The sequence below is a fragment of the Salminus brasiliensis genome, chromosome 24 (assembly GCF_030463535.1).
Source record: "Salminus brasiliensis chromosome 24, fSalBra1.hap2, whole genome shotgun sequence".
In the NCBI taxonomy this organism is placed as follows: domain Eukaryota; kingdom Metazoa; phylum Chordata; class Actinopteri; order Characiformes; family Bryconidae; genus Salminus; species Salminus brasiliensis.
Genome location: NC_132901.1, coordinates 1836548 through 1857642, shown reverse-complemented (window position 1 = coordinate 1857642; position 21095 = coordinate 1836548). Strand labels below are relative to the sequence as shown.

At 36.4% G+C, this 21095-nt stretch overlaps 1 protein-coding gene and 4 long non-coding RNA genes across 6 annotated transcripts; all 5 read right to left on the bottom strand.

The window, feature by feature from the left end:
• Window positions 1–585: 585 nt before the first annotated feature.
• LOC140546955 (uncharacterized) lies at window positions 586–2732 on the bottom strand. Its single transcript, XR_011978375.1, has 5 exons — window positions 2707–2732; window positions 1974–2051; window positions 1776–1823; window positions 1090–1167; window positions 586–634 (listed from the first exon to the last, which is right to left on the bottom strand). It is a non-coding gene; the product is annotated as an uncharacterized lncRNA (long non-coding RNA).
• An 889-nt stretch (window positions 2733–3621) lies between these two features.
• Window positions 3622–5799, bottom strand: LOC140547047 (uncharacterized). Of its 2 annotated transcripts, none has more exons than XR_011978383.1 (6): window positions 5719–5799; window positions 5521–5568; window positions 4835–4912; window positions 4527–4604; window positions 4331–4381; window positions 3622–3672 (listed from the first exon to the last, which is right to left on the bottom strand). It is a non-coding gene; the product is annotated as an uncharacterized lncRNA (long non-coding RNA). The 2 variants fall into 2 exon arrangements; XR_011978382.1 differs by having other exon boundaries at window positions 4331–4378.
• A 658-nt stretch (window positions 5800–6457) lies between these two features.
• On the bottom strand, window positions 6458–7417 carry LOC140547048 (uncharacterized). The gene is made up of 4 exons (XR_011978384.1): window positions 7338–7417; window positions 7141–7188; window positions 6878–6955; window positions 6458–6500 (listed from the first exon to the last, which is right to left on the bottom strand). It is a non-coding gene; the product is annotated as an uncharacterized lncRNA (long non-coding RNA).
• Window positions 7418–9122: 1705 nt separating this feature from the next.
• LOC140547105 (uncharacterized) lies at window positions 9123–10068 on the bottom strand. The gene is made up of 3 exons (XR_011978395.1): window positions 10048–10068; window positions 9620–9929; window positions 9123–9180 (listed from the first exon to the last, which is right to left on the bottom strand). It is a non-coding gene; the product is annotated as an uncharacterized lncRNA (long non-coding RNA).
• A 3308-nt stretch (window positions 10069–13376) lies between these two features.
• LOC140547210 (butyrophilin subfamily 1 member A1-like) lies at window positions 13377–18250 on the bottom strand. The gene is made up of 6 exons (XM_072670800.1): window positions 18202–18250; window positions 17379–17531; window positions 17152–17289; window positions 14778–14819; window positions 14659–14685; window positions 13377–13945 (listed from the first exon to the last, which is right to left on the bottom strand). Exons 1-6 carry the CDS (start codon window positions 18248–18250, stop codon window positions 13377–13379), a joined length of 978 nt encoding a protein of 325 aa, XP_072526901.1.
• Window positions 18251–21095: the final 2845 nt, after the last annotated feature.

The window sequence follows — 21095 nt, the reverse complement described above, 5'->3', positions numbered from 1 at the left end:
AAATTCTGAATTTGTGTTTAGATGGTAAAGCCATGAATAAATAAGTATACATATACATATACATATAAATATATGTATATTTATACAATGCTGTATCGTATATTTTAAATGAAGAACAGTAAAGGACAGAAGGTGAACTGTATTTCCAATCAATACTATTACCTGTTACAAATGATCTCAGCTACCAAATGAGTTTGCAAGCTTCAATATTTCCCAAATGGGGAATTACTGACTTAGCAGGGTCTCTGAACATTTGCACAAGCCACAATTCCGATTATTTTTACATTTAATTTCTGTTTTTTTACCCTTTTTCTCCTTAATTTGGATCAACAAAAATCAACAAAAGACATTGTTTGGTCAGGGTGCCCAAACTTCTGCAATACAATTGTATGCACTGAGGATTAAAGGATGGGTTAAATGTTCTTCATGGTTATTCATGGCTCTTTCAAACCATTCAGACCATTTCAGAGACTGTTCATCCTTGTAACAGTGAATTTGCTTTCAGGAACGCAGCAATGTTCCATATCATGAGTATGTTGTGGGCCATAACCAAATTTTATTAGGTTCTGTAAATTCAGACTGTTACCTTGTGTTTTTATATCTGTACTTGTTTCTTTGTGGGCTGTTTCTTGACCTGCTGAAAAAAACAAGCTTAACATTCAGATACACCATATACCAAATATTTTGGACAGTTATCATGACAGTATTTCTTTGTTGTAGAAGTGTTTTATTCATGTTTTGGAGTTTATATAATAACATGCACTGTATCTGATACTATTACCTGAGGTGTGAGTGGATCCATCAGCTGTGTTTGTTTCTCTTACAGTAGAAACAGGCAATGATGGAGGGTTGAACTCTCCTTTAAAATATTACAATCATAGATAAATAATCTAATATAGATTTGTCTGTGTTTTTGGGCAGTTTTATAATTCAAATTTGTGTCTAGATGGTAAAGAAATTACTGTAGAAATGATTTCTTGAGGCCTTTCTTCAATATATATGATACTTGCAACCGGCTGGATTGTAAGTTTAAAATGAAGAACAGTAAAGGACAGAAGGTGAACTGTATGTCCAACAAAATACTGTTACCTGAGGTCTGAGTGGATTCAAAAGCTTGTTTTCTTTCTCTCACAGTAGGAACTGGACGTGGTGAAGAGCTGACATTTTCTTTAAAATATGACATTCATAAATACACAATCTCATGAACAAAATGATCTTAGCTACCAAAACGGTTTGCAAGCTGCGATATCTGCCAAATATGGTATTATTTAGTAATGTATGGAAAATGGGTCACAAAGCAGGTGTTAATAGGTGTACCAAAGGCCAGAGTGTGAAGTAAGTAGCTGAATCTGCAGGTGTATGGAAGCGTACGGTCATTCAGAAACAGGACATAGTGGAGGGGTGAACTCTTCTTTAAAATATTATAATAATAGATAAATAACCTTACACAGATTTGTTTTTTTTGTTTTGGACAGTTTTATAATTAAAATTCTGAATTTGTGTCTAGATGGTAACGCCATTACTGTAGAAATTATTTCTTGAGGCCGTTCTTTAATATATAAGATACTTGCAACAGACTGGACTGTATGTTTGAAGTTAAACAGTGTAATAGTCTAATGTAATAAATGCATACCACATGCATTTATTACATTTTGATTAATAATATGTAATTTAAATGAAATCATAGTAATGAGGAAGTATATAACCCAAAGTTTATCATTGCTTTATTAGCCAAATTTTATTAAATTCTGTAAATTCAAACGGTGTTGAGTTACCTTGTGTTTCTTTATCTGTACTTGTTTCTTTATAAACTGTTTCTGGACCTGCTGAAAAAAACAGGCTTAACATTATCTCGATACACCATATACCAAATATTTTGGACAGTTATCATGACAGTATTTCTTTGTTTTAGAAGTGTTTTATTCATGTCTTGGAGTTTATATAATAACATGCACTGTATCTGATACTATTACCTGAGGTGTGAGTGGATCCATCAGCTGTGTTTGTTTCTCTCACAGTAGAATCAGGCAATGATGGAGGGTTGAACTCTCCTTTAAAATATTACAATCATAGATAAACAATCTGATACAGATTTCTTTTTATGTTTTTGGACAGTGTTATAATAAAATTCTAAATTTGTGTTTAGATGGTAAAGCCATGAATAAATAAATATACATATACATATAAATATATATGTATATTTATACAATGCTGTATTGTATATTTGAAATGAAGAACAGTAAAGGACAGAAGGTGAACTGTATTTCCAATCAATACTATTACCTGTTACAAATGATCTCAGCTACCAAATGAGTTTGCAAGCTTCAATATTTCCCAAATGGGGAATTACTGACTTAGCAGGGTCTCTGAACATTTGCACAAGCCACAATTCCGATTGTTTTTACATTTAATTTCTGTTTTTTACCCTTTTTCTACCTAATTTGGATCAACAAAAATCAACAAAAGACATTGTTTGGCTGGGGTGCCCAAACTTCTGCAATACAATTGTATGCACTGAGGATTAAAGGATGGGTTAAATGTTCTTCATGGTTCTTCATGGCTCTTTCAAACCATTCAGACCATTTCAGAGACTGTTCATCCTTGTAACAGTGAATTTGCTTTCAGGAACGCAGCAATGTTCCATATCATGAGTATGTTGTGGGCCATAACCAAATTTTATTAAATTCTGTAAATTCAGACTGTTACCTTGTGTTTCTTTATCTGTACTTGTTTCTTTATAGGCTGTTTCTGGACCTGCTGAAAAAAACAGGCTTAACAGTATCTCGATACACCATATACCAAATATTTTGGACAGTTATCATGACAGTATTTCTTTGTTGTAGAAGTGTTTTATTCATGTTTTGGAGTTTATATAATAACATGCACTGTATCTGATACTATTACCTGAGGTGTGAGTGGATCCATCAGCTGTGTTTGTTTCTCTCACAGTAGAAACAGGCAATGGTGGAGTGGGGAACTCTCCTTTAAAATATTACAATAATAGCTAAATAATCTAATATAGATTTTTTTTGTGTTTTTGGACAGTTTTATAATTAAAATCTGTTTTTAGATGGCAAAGCCATTACTGTATAAATGATTTTGTGTTCAACTGAATTTCTCATAAATACTGTTACCTGAGGTCTGAGCGAATTCATAAGCTTTTATTTTTTCTCTCACAGTAGGTTCTGGGGATAGTGGAGGGCTGACATTTCCTTTAAAATATGACATTCATAAATAAACATTTCATTTATATCTCATGAACAAATCTTTTCTAACAAAAGAGGTTGTAAGCTTCAATATCTGCCAAATGAGGTATTACTTAGTGCTGACCTAGCAGGGTCTCTGAACGTTTGCACAAGCCACAATTACGACCATTTTTTAAATTATTTTAAAATACCTTGTGTTTCTTTATCTGTACTTGTTTCTTTATAGGCTGTTTCTGGACCTGCAGAAAAAACAGGCTTAACATTATCTCGATATACCATATACCAAATATTTTGGACAGTTATCATGACAGTATTTCTTTGTTTTAGAAGTGTTTTATTCATGTTTTGGTGTTTATATAATAACATGCACTGTATCTGATACTATTACCTGAGGTGTGAGTGGATCCATCAGCTGTGTTTGTTTCTCTCACAGTAGAATCAGGCAATGATGGAGGACTGAACTCTCCTTTAAAATATTACAATCATAGATAAACAATCTGATACAGATTTCTTTTTATGTTTTTGGACAGTTTTATAATACAATTCTGAATTTGTGTTTAGATGGTAAAGCCATGAATAAATAAATATACATATACATATAAATATATATATGTATATTTATACAATGCTGTATCGTATATTTTAAATGAAGAACAGTAAAGGACGGAAGGTGAACTGTATTTCCAATCAATACTATTACCTGTTACAAATGATCTCAGCTACCAAATGAGTTTGCAAGCTTCAATATTTCCCAAATGGGGAATTACTGACTTAGCAGGGTCTCTGAACATTTGCACAAGCCACAATTCCGATTATTTTTACATTTAATTTCTGTTTTTTTACCCTTTTACTCCTTAATTTGGATCAACAAAAATCAACAAAAGACATTGTTTGGTCAGGGTGCCCAAACTTCTGCAATACAATTGTATGCACTGAGGATTAAAGGATGGGTTAAATGTTCTTCATGGTTATTCATGGCTCTTTCAAACCATTCAGACCATTTCAGAGACTGTTCATCCTTGTAACAGTGAATTTGCTTTCAGGAACGCAGCAATGTTCCATATCATGAGTATGTTGTGGGCCATAACCAAATTTTATTAGGTTCTGTAAATTCAGACTGTTACCTTGTGTTTCTTTATCTGTACTTGTTTCTTTGTGGGCTGTTTCTTGACCTGCTGAAAAAAAACAGGCTTAACATTCAGATACACCATATACCAAATATTTTGGACAGTTATCATAACAGTATTTCTTTGTTTTAGAAGTGTTTTATTCATGTTTTGGAGTTTATATAATAACATGCACTGTATCTGATACTATTACCTGAGGTGTGAGTGGATCCATCAGCTGTGTTTGTTTCTCTCACAGTAGAAACAGGCAATGGTTGAGGACTGAACTCACCTTTAAAATATTACAATCATAGATAAATAATCTAATATAGATTTGTCTGTGTTTTTGGACAGTTTTATAATTCAAATTTGTGTCTAGATGGTAAAGAAATTACTGTAGAAATGATTTCTTGAGGCCTTTCTTCAATATATATGATACTTGCAACCGGCTGGATTGTAAGTTTAAAATGAAGAACAGTAAAGGACAGAAGGTGAACTGTATGTCCAACAAAATACTGTTACCTGAGGTCTGAGTGGATTCAAAAGCTTGTTTTCTTTCTCTCACAGTAGGAACTGGGCATGGTGGAGGGCTGACATTTTCTTTAAAATATGACATTCATAAATACACAATCTCATGAACAAAATGATCTTAGCTACCAAAACAGTTTGCAAGCTGCGATATCTGCCAAATATGATATTATTTAGTAATGTATGGAAAATGGGTCACAAAGCAGGTATTAATGGGTGTACCAAAGGCCAGAGTGTGAAGTAAGTAGCTGAATTTGCAGGTGTATGGAAGCGTACGGTCATTCAGAAACAGGACATAGTGGAGGGGTGAACTCTTCTTTAAAATATTATAATAATAGATAAATAACCTTACACAGATTTGTTTTTTTTGTTTTGGACAGTTTTATAATTAAAATTCTGAATTTGTGTCTAGATGGTAACGCCATTACTGTAGAAATTATTTCTTGAGGCCGTTCTTTAATATATAAGATACTTGCAACAGACTGGACTGTATGTTTGAAGTTAAACAGTGTAATAGTGTAATGTAATAAATGCATACCACATGCATTTATTACATTTTGATTAATAATATGTAATTTAAATGAAATCATAGTAATGAGGAAGTATATAACCCAAAGTTTATCATTGCTTTATTAGCCAAATTTTATTAAATTCTGTAAATTCAAACGGTGTTGAGTTACCTTGTGTTTCTTTATCTGTACTTGTTTCTTTATAAACTGTTTCTGGACCTGCTGAAAAAAACAGGCTTAACATTATCTCGATACACCATATACCAAATATTTTGGACAGTTATCATGACAGTATTTCTTTGTTTTAGAAGTGTTTTATTAATGTTTTGGAGTTTATATAATAACATGCACTGTATCTGATACTATTACCTGAGGCGTGAGTGGATCCATCAGCTGTGTTTGTTTCTCTCACAGTAGAATCAGGCAATGATGGAGGGTTGAACTCTCCTTTAAAATATTACAATCATAGATAAACAATCTGATACAGATTTCTTTTTATGTTTTTGGACAGTGTTATAATAAAATTCTAAATTTGTGTTTAGATGGTAAAGCCATGAATAAATAAATATACATATACATATAAATATATATGTATATTTATACAATGCTGTATTGTATATTTGAAATGAAGAACAGTAAAGGACAGAAGGTGAACTGTATTTCCAATCAATACTATTACCTGTTACAAATGATCTCAGCTACCAAATGAGTTTGCAAGCTTCAATATTTCCCAAATGGGGAATTACTGACTTAGCAGGGTCTCTGAACATTTGCACAAGCCACAATTCCGATTATTTTTACATTTAATTTCTGTTTTTTTACCCTTTTTCTACCTAATTTGGATCAACAAAAATCAACAAAAGACATTGTTTGGCTGGGGTGCCCAAACTTCTGCAATACAATTGTATGCACTGAGGATTAAAGGATGGGTTAAATGTTCTTCATGGTTCTTCATGGCTCTTTCAAACCATTCAGACCATTTCAGAGACTGTTCATCCTTGTAACAGTGAATTTGCTTTCAGGAACGCAGCAATGTTCCATATCATGAGTATGTTGTGGGCCATAACCAAATTTTATTAAATTCTGTAAATTCAGACTGTTACCTTGTGTTTCTTTATCTGTACTTGTTTCTTTGTGGGCTGTTTCTTGACCTGCTGAAAAAAACAGGCTTAACATTCAGATACACCATATACCAAATATTTTGGACAGTTATCATGACAGTATTTCTTTGTTTTAGAAGTGTTTTATTCATGTTTTGGAGTTTATATAATAACATGCACTGTATCTGATACTATTACCTGAGGTGTGAGTGGATCCATCAGCTGTGTTTGTTTCTCTCACAGTAGAAACAGGACATGGTGGAGTGGGGAACTCTCCTTTAAAATATTACAATAATAGCTAAATAATCTAATATAGATTTTTTTTGTGTTTTTGGACAGTTTTATAATTAAAATCTGTTTTTAGATGGCAAAGCCATTACTGTATAAATGATTTTGTGTTCAACTGAATTTCTCATAAATACTGTTACCTGAGGTCTGAGCGAATTCATAAGCTTTTATTTTTTCTCTCACAGTAGGTTCTGGGGATAGTGGAGGGCTGACATTTCCTTTAAAATATGACATTCATAAATAAACATTTCATTTATATCTCATGAACAAATCTTTTCTAACAAAAGAGGTTGTAAGCTTCAATATCTGCCAAATGAGGTATTACTTAGTGCTGACCTAGCAGGGTCTCTGAACGTTTGCACAAGCCACAATTACGACCATTTTTTAAATTATTTTAAAATACCTTGTGTTTCTTTATCTGTACTTGTTTCTTTATAGGCTGTTTCTGGACCTGCAGAAAAAACAGGCTTAACATTATCTCGATACACCATATACCAAATATTTTGGACAGTTATCATGACAGTATTTCTTTGTTTTAGAAGTGTTTTATTCATGTTTTGGTGTTTATATAATAACATGCACTGTATCTGATACTGTTACCTGAGGTGTGAGTGGATCCATCAGCTGTGTTTGTTTCTCTCACAGTAGAAACAGGCAATGGTTGAGGACTGAACTCACCTTTAAAATATTACAATCATAGATAAATAATCTAATATAGATTTGTCTGTGTTTTTGGACAGTTTTATAATTCAAATTTGTGTCTGGATGGTAAAGAAATTACTGTAGAAATGATTTCTTGTTCAACTGAATTTCTCATAAATACTGTTACCTGAGGTCTGAGCGAATTCATAAGCTCTTATTTTTTCTCTCACAGTAGGTTCTGGGGATAGTGGAGGGCTGACATTTCCTTTAAAATATGACATTCATAAATAAACATTTCATTTATATCTCATGAACAAATCTTTTCTAACAAAAGAGGTTGTAAGCTTCAATATCTGCCAAATGAGGTATTACTTAGTGCTGACCTAGCAGGGTCTCTGAACGTTTGCACAAGCCACAATTACGACCATTTTTTTATTATTTCAAAATACCTTGTGTTTCTTTATCTGTACTTGTTTGTTTATAAACTGTTTCTGGACCTGCAGAAAAAACAGGCTTAACATTAACACTACGAAAGAAAGGATGGGTTATATGTTCTTCATGGGTTCTTCATGGTTAGCTTCTTTCAAACCATTCAGACCATTTCAGAGACTGTTCATCCTTGCGACAGTGAATTTGACTTTGGAAATGCAGCAATTTTCCATATTACTACTAGCTAGCCATGTTTGCACTCAGTTATTAAGCAGCTTCTAATTGTGGAAATGTAGCCATTTTTATAAATGCACTGCAAAATTTGGCAAAGAGTTCACTGATTAACCTACCGGAACAGGAACACAACCCAATAATAAATTGCATTAAAGCAAGATCGAAAATGCAGTATAACAGTTAGGGTTAGAGTGTTACTGAAATGTACTTACTAATAAGAGGGAGTTCTTCTTGTTCTGGAGGATCATAAGAAAAAAAGAAAATATCAATTTCTTCATTGTTAATACAGCAATAAATGCAGCCTTCTGTTTGATGTTATATTGATTGATTTCTTCAATCTATTGATTTGACTAGATGCAGCCTACTGAATCTCACCTGTCGATGTGGCCGTTGGACCTTTTGGGCCTGAATGGCAGCAAATGTCAGACATTAGATTTTGACAATAAAATGTAAAGGTTCTGATTAGGACTGAAGGATCCGCTGATAACTGGACATTTCATACCTCTGATTTTGGGGATGCAGATGATTGCCATTATAGTAAAAGCCAACAATGTGATGACCAGTAAGGTGATGAAGGCGATCCATCCTAGTCAAATATAAGGTTAGCGCTAGCGTCAGTGTGGTGCATTGCAATGGAGGCTACGTATAAAGAATGCTGTAATCTGTACATAGTAAAACTACACTGGAATGTAGAATGTGAGAATGTGCTCTTTAACCTCATGAGATTTACCTGGGTGAAGAGTTCCAGAATCAGGAATCAGTAGCAGCACTTTTCCCTCTTTCATCTCCTGATTGGATAAACCCACAGAACAGGAGATCCACTTTGACTCTGAGGGCAAGACGAGCAACCAGGAGCTCACACTTACCAACCCTTCAGAGTCTGATTGGAGGGAGTGAGGGGGGATATGAGGGGGGAATTAGGTCCATCTAAGAACTGTTAAACTGGTGAGACTTCACACTTTACACCTGTTGAACCATGATTACTAACCTACTGTGAAGTGATCAACACTGTTCCTGAGTTCTCCTCCTTTGTCTCTCCAGATGAGGGTGGTGTTTGGTGACCAACCATTTGATGTGCAGGTAACATTCAACTGGTCTTTAGCTTCAACCAGCGAGAGGCGAGGAGGAGATCCAACCACTAGTAGAGTGTAAAGTAGGTTTGTTTGTTATTTCACACCAAATACATTAACATTTTCCAAAATGGCCTTTGAAGGACCTTTTCATTATTTGTTAGGAAATTCTGAGGTTCTGAGCTGATCAGATAAGAAGATGATCCACAAGTATAAAGACGGAAAAGTCCAAACCAACAGGTCAATGAACCTTAAACAAATAATGGCCGTGTAACAGCTTCAGATCTCGAAACATTCCCAAATGTGGATGAGGAGCTGACTGATAAAGATGTTCTTATTTAGAAAAAGTAAACATCTCTCAGAGCTATGGACTGGCCACCTCAGAGTTCAGACCTCAACATCATTGAATGTGTTGGGGATGACACTGATTTTGTACACTGTACAAAAAAAAATGATGAAAACGTTTCCTCACCTGGAATGGTGAAGAAAACGCTGGCCTTCTCATACCATTCATGACTGTGAATATAGCAGACATATTCTCCTCGGTCTGCTAGTGTGAGGTCCTCCAGCTTCAGAGAGACATTCCCTTTCTGCAGATCCCCAACCAGATCCACTCTGCCTTTATACTGACCAGACCTCTCCTGGACCTGGAGATCTTTGTACACTAGAATTGGATTGTCCTTGTCATTGGAACGATACCAATGTATTTCATAGTCCATAGTACAGTCCAGTGAAGGAGAAAGTGCACAGGGTAGGACCACTGAAGATCCCAACTGTCCTGATATAGCACCATCAGGAACCACCAAAGAGAAGGTTTCTAAAAGAGGAACACGTTATTTCCAAACATTTCTGTGTACGTTTTTAGATTACATCAGGTTTAACATTTAAGTTTTAAAATGTAAAGAGTTGAAGATAAGCTTGGTGTGGTGAATGACCTGCATTTGAAGAAGTGAGAAGATCAAACATCACCAATAGAACAAGCATCACTGTCACTGTAAAATACAAGTAAACGTTGAACATTACATTTTTCAAAACTGTTGAAGGTTCTTCAGGAGAAGTAGAACTGCAGAGGATCCTCCAAAGAAACTTCAAATAACATTTTTCATCTAAAAAACTTTTCTTCAAGGTTCCTCAAAGTTCCTTAAGGGTCTTATACTTATACTTAACAGTGTAGCCCCTACACCGCAAGCTCAATCACCTCCCTTCCTATTTTACAACTTTTGCTGGTGAATTACTTTCACTTTCACTTTGATCAAAACTCAAAACTGTGTTTAAACATTCCTATGACAGATAGAGACACCAAGGGAAGTATAACTATATATATATATATATATATATATATATATATATATATATATATGTGTGTGTGTGTGTGATCAACTATATATAATGATCTGATAAACACTGCAGTTAAATCACAGTAAAATCACAGCTTACCGTCATGTGCTGCCAGTGTGGAGGGTCTTGAGGAGAGTCAGGACCATCCCAGATCCCACCTCAACTAAACTACGAGCTCACTCCTTACCTGCAGACCCCACCGAGTGATTTTACCGAGGTAAACCTAAAAGCTTGTGAGTTCTTTCATCGCGAGCTCACCTGTGAATACCTGAAACCAAGTCGCGCGTACAGGTGAGGAAGTATGGGAGCCACCTGAGAACGGTCAAACCGGCTCAGGACAGCCAATCACTGTTTCAACGACCTGATAAGCTCCATGTCTGGGTTTCAATCAGTCCTGAGAGTCAGAGAACCACCTACAGACATGATTCTCCAATAAAGGCTGAAGTTAAATATTATCTGAAGATCAAGGTTAATAAATGCTGGTGGATCTTTAAGGGACCGTCTTAAAAGTCTAAAACCCAAAGAAGCCTTTAATATATCATAATTCTGCTTTTGCAGGTTTCTAAAGGCTGTTAAAGGCTTTAAAACACAATAATAAATTTATGTATTACTTCTGTATAATACTGCTGTTGAAGTAAGTAAGGTTTTTGTGGTATTTATGTTATTATATATGTATATATTATGTTATTATTTCATTTTCCAGAATGAATGGGCCAATAGAAATGCTCCAAAATGACTTAAAGTACAATCTTTTTAAATCGACCCCCAATGAAATAAAATTTACACATGAAGATATCATACTAATATATATATATATATATATATATATATATATATATATATATATATATATATATATATATATATATATAATGTCTGTACACAATATGGACAAAAGTATTGGGACATTGTTCATTGTAAACATTGAGTTTATTCTGCTTCTGTTGGAATAACTGTATCTACTGTCTAACTGTATCTACAGGTAAGAATGCTTCTGGAGGATCAATGCTATGAGGACTCTTCAGGTCTTCTCAAAAGTATTGGATGGAGCTCCTCCACCATCATTCCAGAGAGCACAGTTCTTCCTCAGCTCCACATTATCTTTCTTTTTTTCATTTTCCAAGATGATTGGGCCAATAGAAATGCTCCAAAATGACTTGGAGTAAAACCTTTTTACATTGACGTCCATTAAAAGTTAGAAAGATATTTGCTTTTCCCTAATGAAATAAAATATATAGTAATATATATGTATAGACCTATGTATATATGACTAAACTGTCTAAAGAGGCACTTTTGTAACACGCTCTGGAACATCTGCTAAATGCCTAATTAAATGTAAATATAAATATAGTAACAATAGTCACACAGTCATGTGAAAAAATCAGGACACCCCATGTCTTTTTAAACATATTTAAACATCTGGATATTTGATCTATCTTAATGGGATCAACAGTGAGAGATGGGGACGGGGGTAATATAAATAAACAATAGCAATCTGAAGATGACCAGTATACCACAAAAGCATGACCGTCAGGCTGGTCACACTGACTAAAGTTTTGTCGGTTTGGCTGGTCAACCAGCTTGGTCATTATGGTCCTGGGTAGACCAACTTAACCATCAAACCCATGGAACACAACAAATATGGAGGTCTAGCTTTTATTTTATTGGGTTTTTACAGGGTTGGATACACAGACGGAAGTAGATAGTTCTTATTCACCAGGTCAAATTCCATACAGTTCACATTAAAGAACAATAAAAATAAAAATACATCAAAGAATGTTTTAAAAAATGAGGGGGAAATGAGACAACAGTGTAATATAACAGAGGGAAATATATAAAACGTCCATAGAGGTGAAATGTTGAGATTTCTTGATGTAAATTGTGTTAAATGATCTAAAAGTAATGACTTGGCTATTTGTGTAAAAAGTCATTTATCCATGATTCCTCAGAAGAACTACAGGGGACTACATTTCCCATAATGCCTCAGCTCCTTTCCCGACTCTTGAGCAGCTAGCGCTTTCAGTCAGAGAGAATTTCGCTAATAAATAATTAAAAGAAAGTCAACCACCCAACAAACAAGGTAAATACGTAAAGCTTATAGCTCTGTGGTTTGATTGTGGACACTTATAAACATTAACCCGCTTAAAATAGCGACATTTTACCTCAGAAACCAAGCCATTAGCCATTAGCTAACGAAACTAGCAAAGGCGGCAGTTAGCTAGCTAGCTAGTCTGTGTAATGAGGGTCGTAATATCGCCAATATATCAATAAATGACTCATTTTAAAAGCTTTGGTCATCTAGCTGAAGATATATAATAAATATGAAGATATAAAATATCTATAATATCTCCTTTATTAATCTATTAATCTAATGAAGTCTATGCACAATATTGACAAAAGTTTTGGGACATGTTCATTGTAAACATTGACTTTATCCTGCTTCTGTTGGAATAACTGTGTCTACTGTCCAGGGAAGAAGGCTTTTGGAGGGTCAATGCTATGAGGATTTGATTGCATTCGGCAACAAGAGCTTTAGTGAGGTCAGGATGTTGGACTTGGACGATCACCACTCCATCTCATCTTTAAAAACTCCCCAGCTCTTCTCAAAAGTACTGGATGGAGCTCCTCCACCATCATTCTGGAGAGCACAGTTCCTCCACAGCTACTCAATGCTGGGGGGCTTTATACCCCTCTAGCCCACGCCTGGCATTAGGCAAGGTGGCAGCAGGGTCATGTTTATCTGCTACAGGGACTAGACAAGCTGTGTCAACAGTGGGTGCAGCTGGATGCATTGATTAGAAGGGGTGTCCACAAACTTTTTGGATATATATTGGATATATAGTTCTGTTTCTGATTCCTCTGGTGATTACACCTACCCAGTGTAGACATGGAGAACCGACCGAAGATCTGAACTCCAGAGCTTGGTTCATGCATAAAGTTCATCACATGTGACACACTGTTCTTCACATATCACAAGTGTGTGTTGAAGTTTCTCTCCAGGACTTAAAACTGGAACCAGTGGTTTGGTAGAATCTACGTTATAGAAGGTGTAGAGATGGGACTTTTTATCACAGTCGTAAAAAGAGAGCTTGTTCTTCACACAATCTAGAAACACTCCCAGCTTAGAGAACCGATCTCTCACTAGAACATTGGTCAGAGAGGGATCATTAACGTAGTACCCTCTCTCTTTATCGTAGTGAAGAACCCAGTAGCTGTACTGTGGAGTTAGAGGAACTCTGCTCTTTTTCTCAGCTGCTTCACTGGTCACCCCAACGTACCAGGATGATGGACATTCGTAGGACTTGCCTATCTTTGGAGCAGGTGGAGGTTCTGTCAGTGCCGTTATCTCCCAGTAGTACCGCCCTGAGCGGATTCTCTCTTTACCCAGGACGTGAACAAGCTCTGCCTCATTAGTGATGGATTTACACGTCACTCTAGTCTGACTCTTTCCAACTTCCAGAAAACCTGTAGTTGATGCGTCTGGTCTGATAGCAACTGTGAAAAAACCCACCAAAATGACATTTATATTTACAGAAAGATAAACATTATACATTATAATAACATTAGCCTAATGCTGCCTAATATTGAGAAGATCCCTCTTGGGGTCGACACAGCAGATCTGACCGTTCAAGGCATGGCCTCCACAAGACCTCTTAAGGTGTCCAGTGGTATCTAAGGCACCAAGACTAACCAATATTGGCAGAAGATAATTTAAGTCCTGTAGGTTGTGAGGTGGGTGGGACCTCCATGAGCATCAGTTAGCCTTAGGTGTCCATGAGTCTGTCACCGGTTCACTGGTTGTCCTTCCTTCGAGCACTTTTGGTTGGTACTGACCATTGTATACCGGGAACGCCCCACAAGACCTGCTTCCTGATTTTTGGAGATGTTCCGACCTATGTTCTGAGGTCTAGAACCTCACAGTTTGGTTCTTGTCGACACTTCTACACCTTCAGTCACCTTCAAGAACTGACTGTTCTCTTGTTGCCTAATATATACACCCCTTGACAGGAACCAATAGTTTTGACCCACTTTTAGTCAGTGGCTGATCTGTGAGTATTACACACCAAATGTGGCGATTTGTAAGTATTTGTAAGTACTGTATTTCTTAAACCTGTACTGTGATATCCCCATGAGGTTCTTTCAGCTGTAAAATGTCAATTCTCTATGTTTATTTATTAGGTATAATGTATACTGTGTCTGTGTTTTACCTTTACATGCAAGCATCTTTCCCCAGTCTGCAAACGAAAAAGGGAATTAACACAAAATCTAAAAAGTAGATTTTTTTTTTCTGACATGAATATACTACCAAAGGTATGCTAAAATTTACCTGGAATTTCTTCTTCTGTATTTGTTGCTTTGTCAGCTGTTTCTGAAATGAGAAAAATACAGTTTGTTATTTAGTCTCTTTTGGAGCATTTAAAGGATTTTATCTGAAAGTCAATATTCAAGTTTTATTGAAAATAACTACATTTTCAAGGTGAAGACCCTACATTGTAGAAATGTCTGTACATTTTAAGGTCAAAACATGACATTATAGAAAAAGTTGAAAACAGTTTCTGTAACAGTAAAATACCATAAATACCTATATCACATGTCTAATTTTCTGGAAATGATACATTATTCCAATAAATATTTCGTAATATGTATAGAATAGCAAGCATTTTTGGCTATTTTATGTTTGTAAAAAAAAACCTTGCACTGAAAAACAATGCTAAAAAACTGAACTCATTACTTATTATATTTTTTTAATATAAAAAATGAATATATTTAATAACATTTACAGTTGCTAATTATCATAATAAACAATGATATACATTGTGACAATATATATTATTGTAAAATTGCCATTATTGTAAAATATTGTAAAATTGCCATTGCAATTACATTTTACTTTTTACAATTTTGTTTACAATGCAATTAGAAATAATGTAAAATCATGTTCTAAGTTACCTGGAATTTCATACTCTTCATTTTCTGAAACAATTAAAATATTGCATTAGTGCTCTCAAGTCCACAGTTTAAACAAATATTTAAACAGAGATGTAGAAAAACAAAATTAATGCCCCTGCGCTGTAAATCAACATGGATATTTATTATTTCAGCCTTATTATTTTCAAAAAAACTTCAAAACAGTAAATTGGACTTTATATTGTACACCAGTGCAGTCTATTAAATACTGAGTAAACTATTGAACAAAACTATTGGCATTCCCTTATTTTAGATCACTTTTAATTATATTAGAAAAAAATCTGAAAATGTAATGAAAGTATATTGCTATTAATCACAACACCTTTTTTACCAATCATTTTTACAACTAAATTAAAGAATACATTTCAATTCAATACATTTGGATTAGCTGTTTAATTTAAACAAGTTAATGAAATGGTAATTGGAGATAAATCTCCAAGCTTGTTGTTTTTTGTGTTCCAAGTCAACTGACCTTTATATAATACCTACATGATCTGATGGTGTTACCTGAGCTTTCTAGGATTCCAGCAGCTGTAGAATCTGAGTTTAAAAGAAGACCATTCTCACCTTTAAAGTAAAAGTGATTCATTAAAATTTCACCCTGATAATTTAATATTTATTTGTTAATCAGTTGCTAAAAAAGGTGGAATACTGAATCTTTCCATCTTGGCAGCAATGTTACAGCTACTTGTTTCCTTTTCCTCCATGTGAAAAGACATGGATATTATATTAAATTAAATTAAATTAAAACGTTGCTCATGAGCAGATAGAAGTCATATAACTTACAACAATGGTATCCATACAGCTCCAAAAATCAATGAAGTAACTACTCACCAGCAGGAAGTGTGTGCTCTTCCAGTTGACCTAAATAATAAAAAAATTAAAAAATTACATACATCCGTACATAAAAAAAAGGTGTAATTTTGTAATTTGTAAAATAGGTTTAGTTTGGGTAACAAACTAATGTTGTTTTTACATAGAGATTTTTTATATTATATATATTTAAACTATATTATTTTTAGACACCAGCAGACTGGATCAGACTTTGGACATTTGGGGAAATATGGCCTATATTCCAGAAAATTCCAAAAATGACAATTTCTTCAAAGGCTTCTAATGAGGATTTCCTGATTTCCTAAATGAAACATTTCCTACCTCTAATCTTGGAGATGTAGAGGACTGCTATCACAGTGAAAACCAACAGATTGACCGCCAGTAAGAGGATGAAGGCTTTCCATCCTGCAGAAAGTCCTGCTAAAATAATGCAGACAACAATTTTTATTTTCCATGTTTTCAGGGGGGCGTTACTTTGTTTTAAATGGATTAGCCATAACATTAAAACCACAAGAATAACATTGATGATCAGGTTCTGGTGTCAGTATTAAGCAGTAAGTGAACAGTCAGTTCTTGAAGGTGTTGTTCTTTGACAAGAACCAAAACTGTGATGTTCTAGACGACTGGTACAGAACATCTCCAAATCATCAGGCAGGTCTTGTGGGTTGTTCCCGATATGCAGTGGTCAAGATCTACCAAAGTGCTCCAAGAAAAGTCCCGCCTCACAACTTACAGGACTTGAAGGAGCTTCAGCTAACATTAGTCTTGGTGCCAGATACCACAGCAGGACACCTTCAGAAGTTGTGTGGAGGCCATGTCTCAAAGAGTCAGAGCTGTTTTGGTGGCATGAGAGGGACCTACACAGTATCAGTCAGGTGGAAGTGTACCGCATGACTTACCTGCTAATGCTGGACTGAATGGCAGCACTCTTCCCTCTTTCAGGTCTCGGGCGGATAAACTCACAGAACAGGAGATCCACTCAGACTCCGAAGGATAGAGAAGCACCCAAGATGTCACGCTCACCAGGCCTTTCGAGTCTTTGTGATGAAATATAGAGAGAGTGTGAATGTGAGTGTAAAATGAGTCCAGTGTGAAGTCTGAAGTTCTACATGCTTTGTTTTCCAACCTCCGTTATAGCTTTCAGAGCTGTTCCTGAGTTCTCCTCCACCTTTGTCTCTCCAGGTGACAGTGGGCTTTGGTGACCATCCATCTGATTCGCAGGTAACATTCACCTGATCTCCAGCTTCAGCCAGTGAGAGGACAGGGTGAGACCCGACCGCTAGAGTCAAGAAGGGGTAATTTTACGTTGAACAATCAAGAACCGTTTAAACGGGAAATGTTAAACAGTCATGAATAGCTTGATGTGAACCAGTGGTTTTTGGACACCCCTTCTAAAGAATGCATTTAGCTACTTTAGGTTGCACCCATTGCTGATGCAGATGTGTCACAGCATGTCTGGTCCCTGTAGAGAAGAAGTACTGCCAATAGAATAGGACTATCTGGCACCATGCTGCCTAATAATGCCAGGAATAGGCTAGAGGGGTATAAAGCCCCCCCAGCACTGAGCTGTGGAGCAGTGGAAGAACTGTGTTCTCTGGAATGATGGATGGGGATGAATTGGGGAGTTGGGGGTGAGGTGTGGGGGGTGATCATCATTCAACATCCTAACCTCAATAATGTTCTTGTCGCTGAATGCAATCAAATCCTAACAATAGAAAATAGAGTGTGTCCCAGTACTTGTGTCCAAACAGTCTACTTTAAAACAGAGAGAAATGAATGGAGTTGTCTGATCTTTGTTTAAATATCAAAGGGAGGGATCACAGAGCCGAAGTACAGAAGGTTTAATCAGTCATGGCGACGCCTGTTCCCGTTAATCACGCTAGCCCTGCCATCATTCAGTACTCTGAAGTTTTAGGACCGGGTATCTTGGGCTGGAGCAAAAGACTTACCTCCACTCGAACCTCCAAGAAGGTCAAAGATCATCAGCAGAACAAGCATATCTGCTGATAGAAGACATCAGTTAGTGTGTGTTTCCTGCTGAAACCACTCTCAACCACTGCTAAGTATGTCGTCAGCATCGCTAATGTGGCGTCACAAGCCATGTTGATGAGGTCTGGGTCCTTTACATCTAAGCACTAGTAAATATGGGGTCTAGATCTTAAGGCTCTGATGGCAAGGCTTGAGTCTTTTATCAGGCAGGGTCACAGGAAATGTTACAGGAAACAAAATTAAGGTCATTTTATAACTCAGAACCTTTTTCACAATAAAGAGCTGATCTTTAGGTCCCAAACTCCCTGTTGTTGAAATGCCGTTGAACGTTCTATGCAGCCAACGGTGGTCTGGCGCAACTATTTTTTGTCATTAGGCAGTTAAACTTTACAATATGCAGCACTTCTGTTTAATATGACCTGGTTGGGTCATCTCAAATAGTGCAGCAGTGCAGCCAACATTCAGACTGATAGAATCTAATCCATATAAACACCCCAGCCATGCTGGACCCGGTCTTTTGTGTACTTTATGCTCACCTGTTTTCTTGTTCTGAGCTGCAGTACTCTTTCCAATGAAAGCTACATGGAAAGACAAACCACACATCTTTATTAAGCACATATTTACTTTAAAGTATGAACAGGGTTTAAAACAACAATCCACATTTCTTGTGAACTGCTTTAAGCAACTATGGTTCAACTGTCGGAGGGACCTTTGTGTGGAAATAGGAAAGTGTAGTATAAAAGGTAGTGAGAGCCTAGAAATGTGATAGTTCGACAAAAATTAAAAGTAAAAGTAAAGGCATCCAGATATACAGGCAGTTACAGTGCTCTGGCTCTACAAACGTGGTTTGAAATATTCAGTATTTAATTTTGCTCTGAAATGAAGGCAAGTTCATTTCAGTGGCAGTCCATCATGCTCATCTCAAACACATCAGAATGAGCTTCAAACCTAATTACACCTAAAAAAAAAAAATAATTACTTAAATCACTAGCATTCTGGGAAAAGTGCAGATCTACAACACATTTGGGTTAACCTGAGTTTGGCCAGTTCAGAGTGACTAGAACCAGACCTAAACATCTCTTAGTAGCGCTTAGCCACTACACTCCAGCTAGCTCTTCACAATTTACTTGTAAATGTATTAATGTACTCTAACTTACTTAAAGAAACAATTAGATATTTTAACCCTAATCAAATCTTATTTCATTTTTTAAAAATGTAATAACACTTAAAATATCTATAAATAATGAGTATAAATTAGCTTACCTTGTCTTGCCCTGTAGGACCAAGATCCTAGGTTGCTTCAGTCAGTCCACACCTTAAAAGCTTGGCGAGTCTGGAGCAGGAGTGAGGTTTTTAGGAGTGAGATCTAGAGCTGCTGTGTTCTTTCTCTCATCCACAGCCACAACTGGAAACACCAGGAAGTAGTGCGTGAGGAAACAACAGAGGGCAGGTGCTCAGGGTGAAATGATGCTGCTTCCAGCCTCCAGGACCCCCAAGAAAAGATATTTGGTAAGTTATTATACGTACAGTATATCATCACTGTCCAATGAAAAACCTCTATCTCCAAAACTGTGATAAAATCAACTCTTAACTTTGAATGGAGGTCAATGTAAAATAAGAGTTTATTCCAAGTAATTTAAAGCATTTTTATTGGTCCATTCATCCAGAATCATTTACACAGGGTACAGAAGCAGCTAAAGGGTCCAAACCATGGAGAAAAATTGCAGATCTGGATTCCACATTGGCGCATTAACCTTTCCAGGCAGACTTGGTAGCACATCATCCTGCAGCGCTTCTGTAATGTTCAGTGATTGTCTTTCAAGATAAAACCGCCATTTAAAACACTGTGGATCTCTCAGCACCAGCTCAGAGATCCGTGAATTCCCGTACAGAGCTGCACTGTGGAGCTCAGGGTGGAAACACAGCCGAAAAGTGCTGCTTATGTAGCACCATCACTTAACTTAAATGTGGTCTGCAGTTTCCTGATCTGTGTGGTTAGTGATGTTTGCTAGCTCTGCTGTGTTCTGATACTCCTCATACTGGGCAGAGTGATGTACTCTTGAAATGTGTATCTGGATAATGGCGTTAAAAGTCTTTACTCTTCTTCCTCCATGAGTTTGAGACAGGTACGGAAAAACACACAGGTAGCAGCCTGTAGGTAGCTACAGAGTGGCAAAAAGACAGACTCTAGTGTCAGCATTAGTGTTAGCATTGAGTGTGAATGCTTATAAAACACAGAAACAGTAAAAAAAAAACTGTTGTAGAGATACAATAGAGAAGTTAACACAAATTCTGGCATCCCGATGTTGTGTTTGTTGTTACTGGGAACATCCTGGATCACTGTTATTCTCCAAATGCAACCCCTGACTGCTGTCTGCTAAGTGATGTAGTTAGATTGGAGAGATAAAGGAGACGCAGCAGAACCGGTTTGACTCTGAAAGCTCAGAGCGTTTACAGATTCATCGTCAGATAGGAATGAACTTCAGGAGCTCAAAACTGGCTTATTTCCAAACCTGGAGCCTGGAGGTAGGGGAGTCAGGACTGGTGCTTTCATATAGGTAAACTAGGCCATCGTTTCAGTTTGTGGCGCTTATGTCAGGGCGGCCAAATAGACCCAACTATTCTGTTTCCAATAACAAACCTGATCTCGGGACATCATTTTCCCAAACATGATGTACCCTGAGCACAAGATGACTGTACCCTGACTGAGGAATGTCCCACATTGCACGTCTGGTTTGTGGCTACATTCCCAGTAAGTCAATCTGCCTATCAGAATCTTTTCTTTGTTGACACACACATGCCCTCTTACAGTCCCCATGTCGCAGCATGAACATTTTCTCGTTCCTCCGAGATT

Bases quoted from the DNA above. Each gene is read 5' to 3' on its own strand.
- LOC140547210 (XM_072670800.1), bottom strand. From the start codon at position 18,250: ATGCTTGTTCTGCTGATGATCTTTGACCTTCTTGGAGGTTCGAGTGGA. The intron at 14,686-14,777 runs GTAAATTTTAGC...TTTCGTTTGCAG, and splicing joins TACAGAAGAAGAAATTCCAG to ACTGGGGAAAGATGCTTGCA. The intron at 13,946-14,658 runs GTAAAACACAGA...GTTTTTTCACAG, and splicing joins AAAGATGCTTGCATGTAAAG to TTGCTATCAGACCAGACGCA.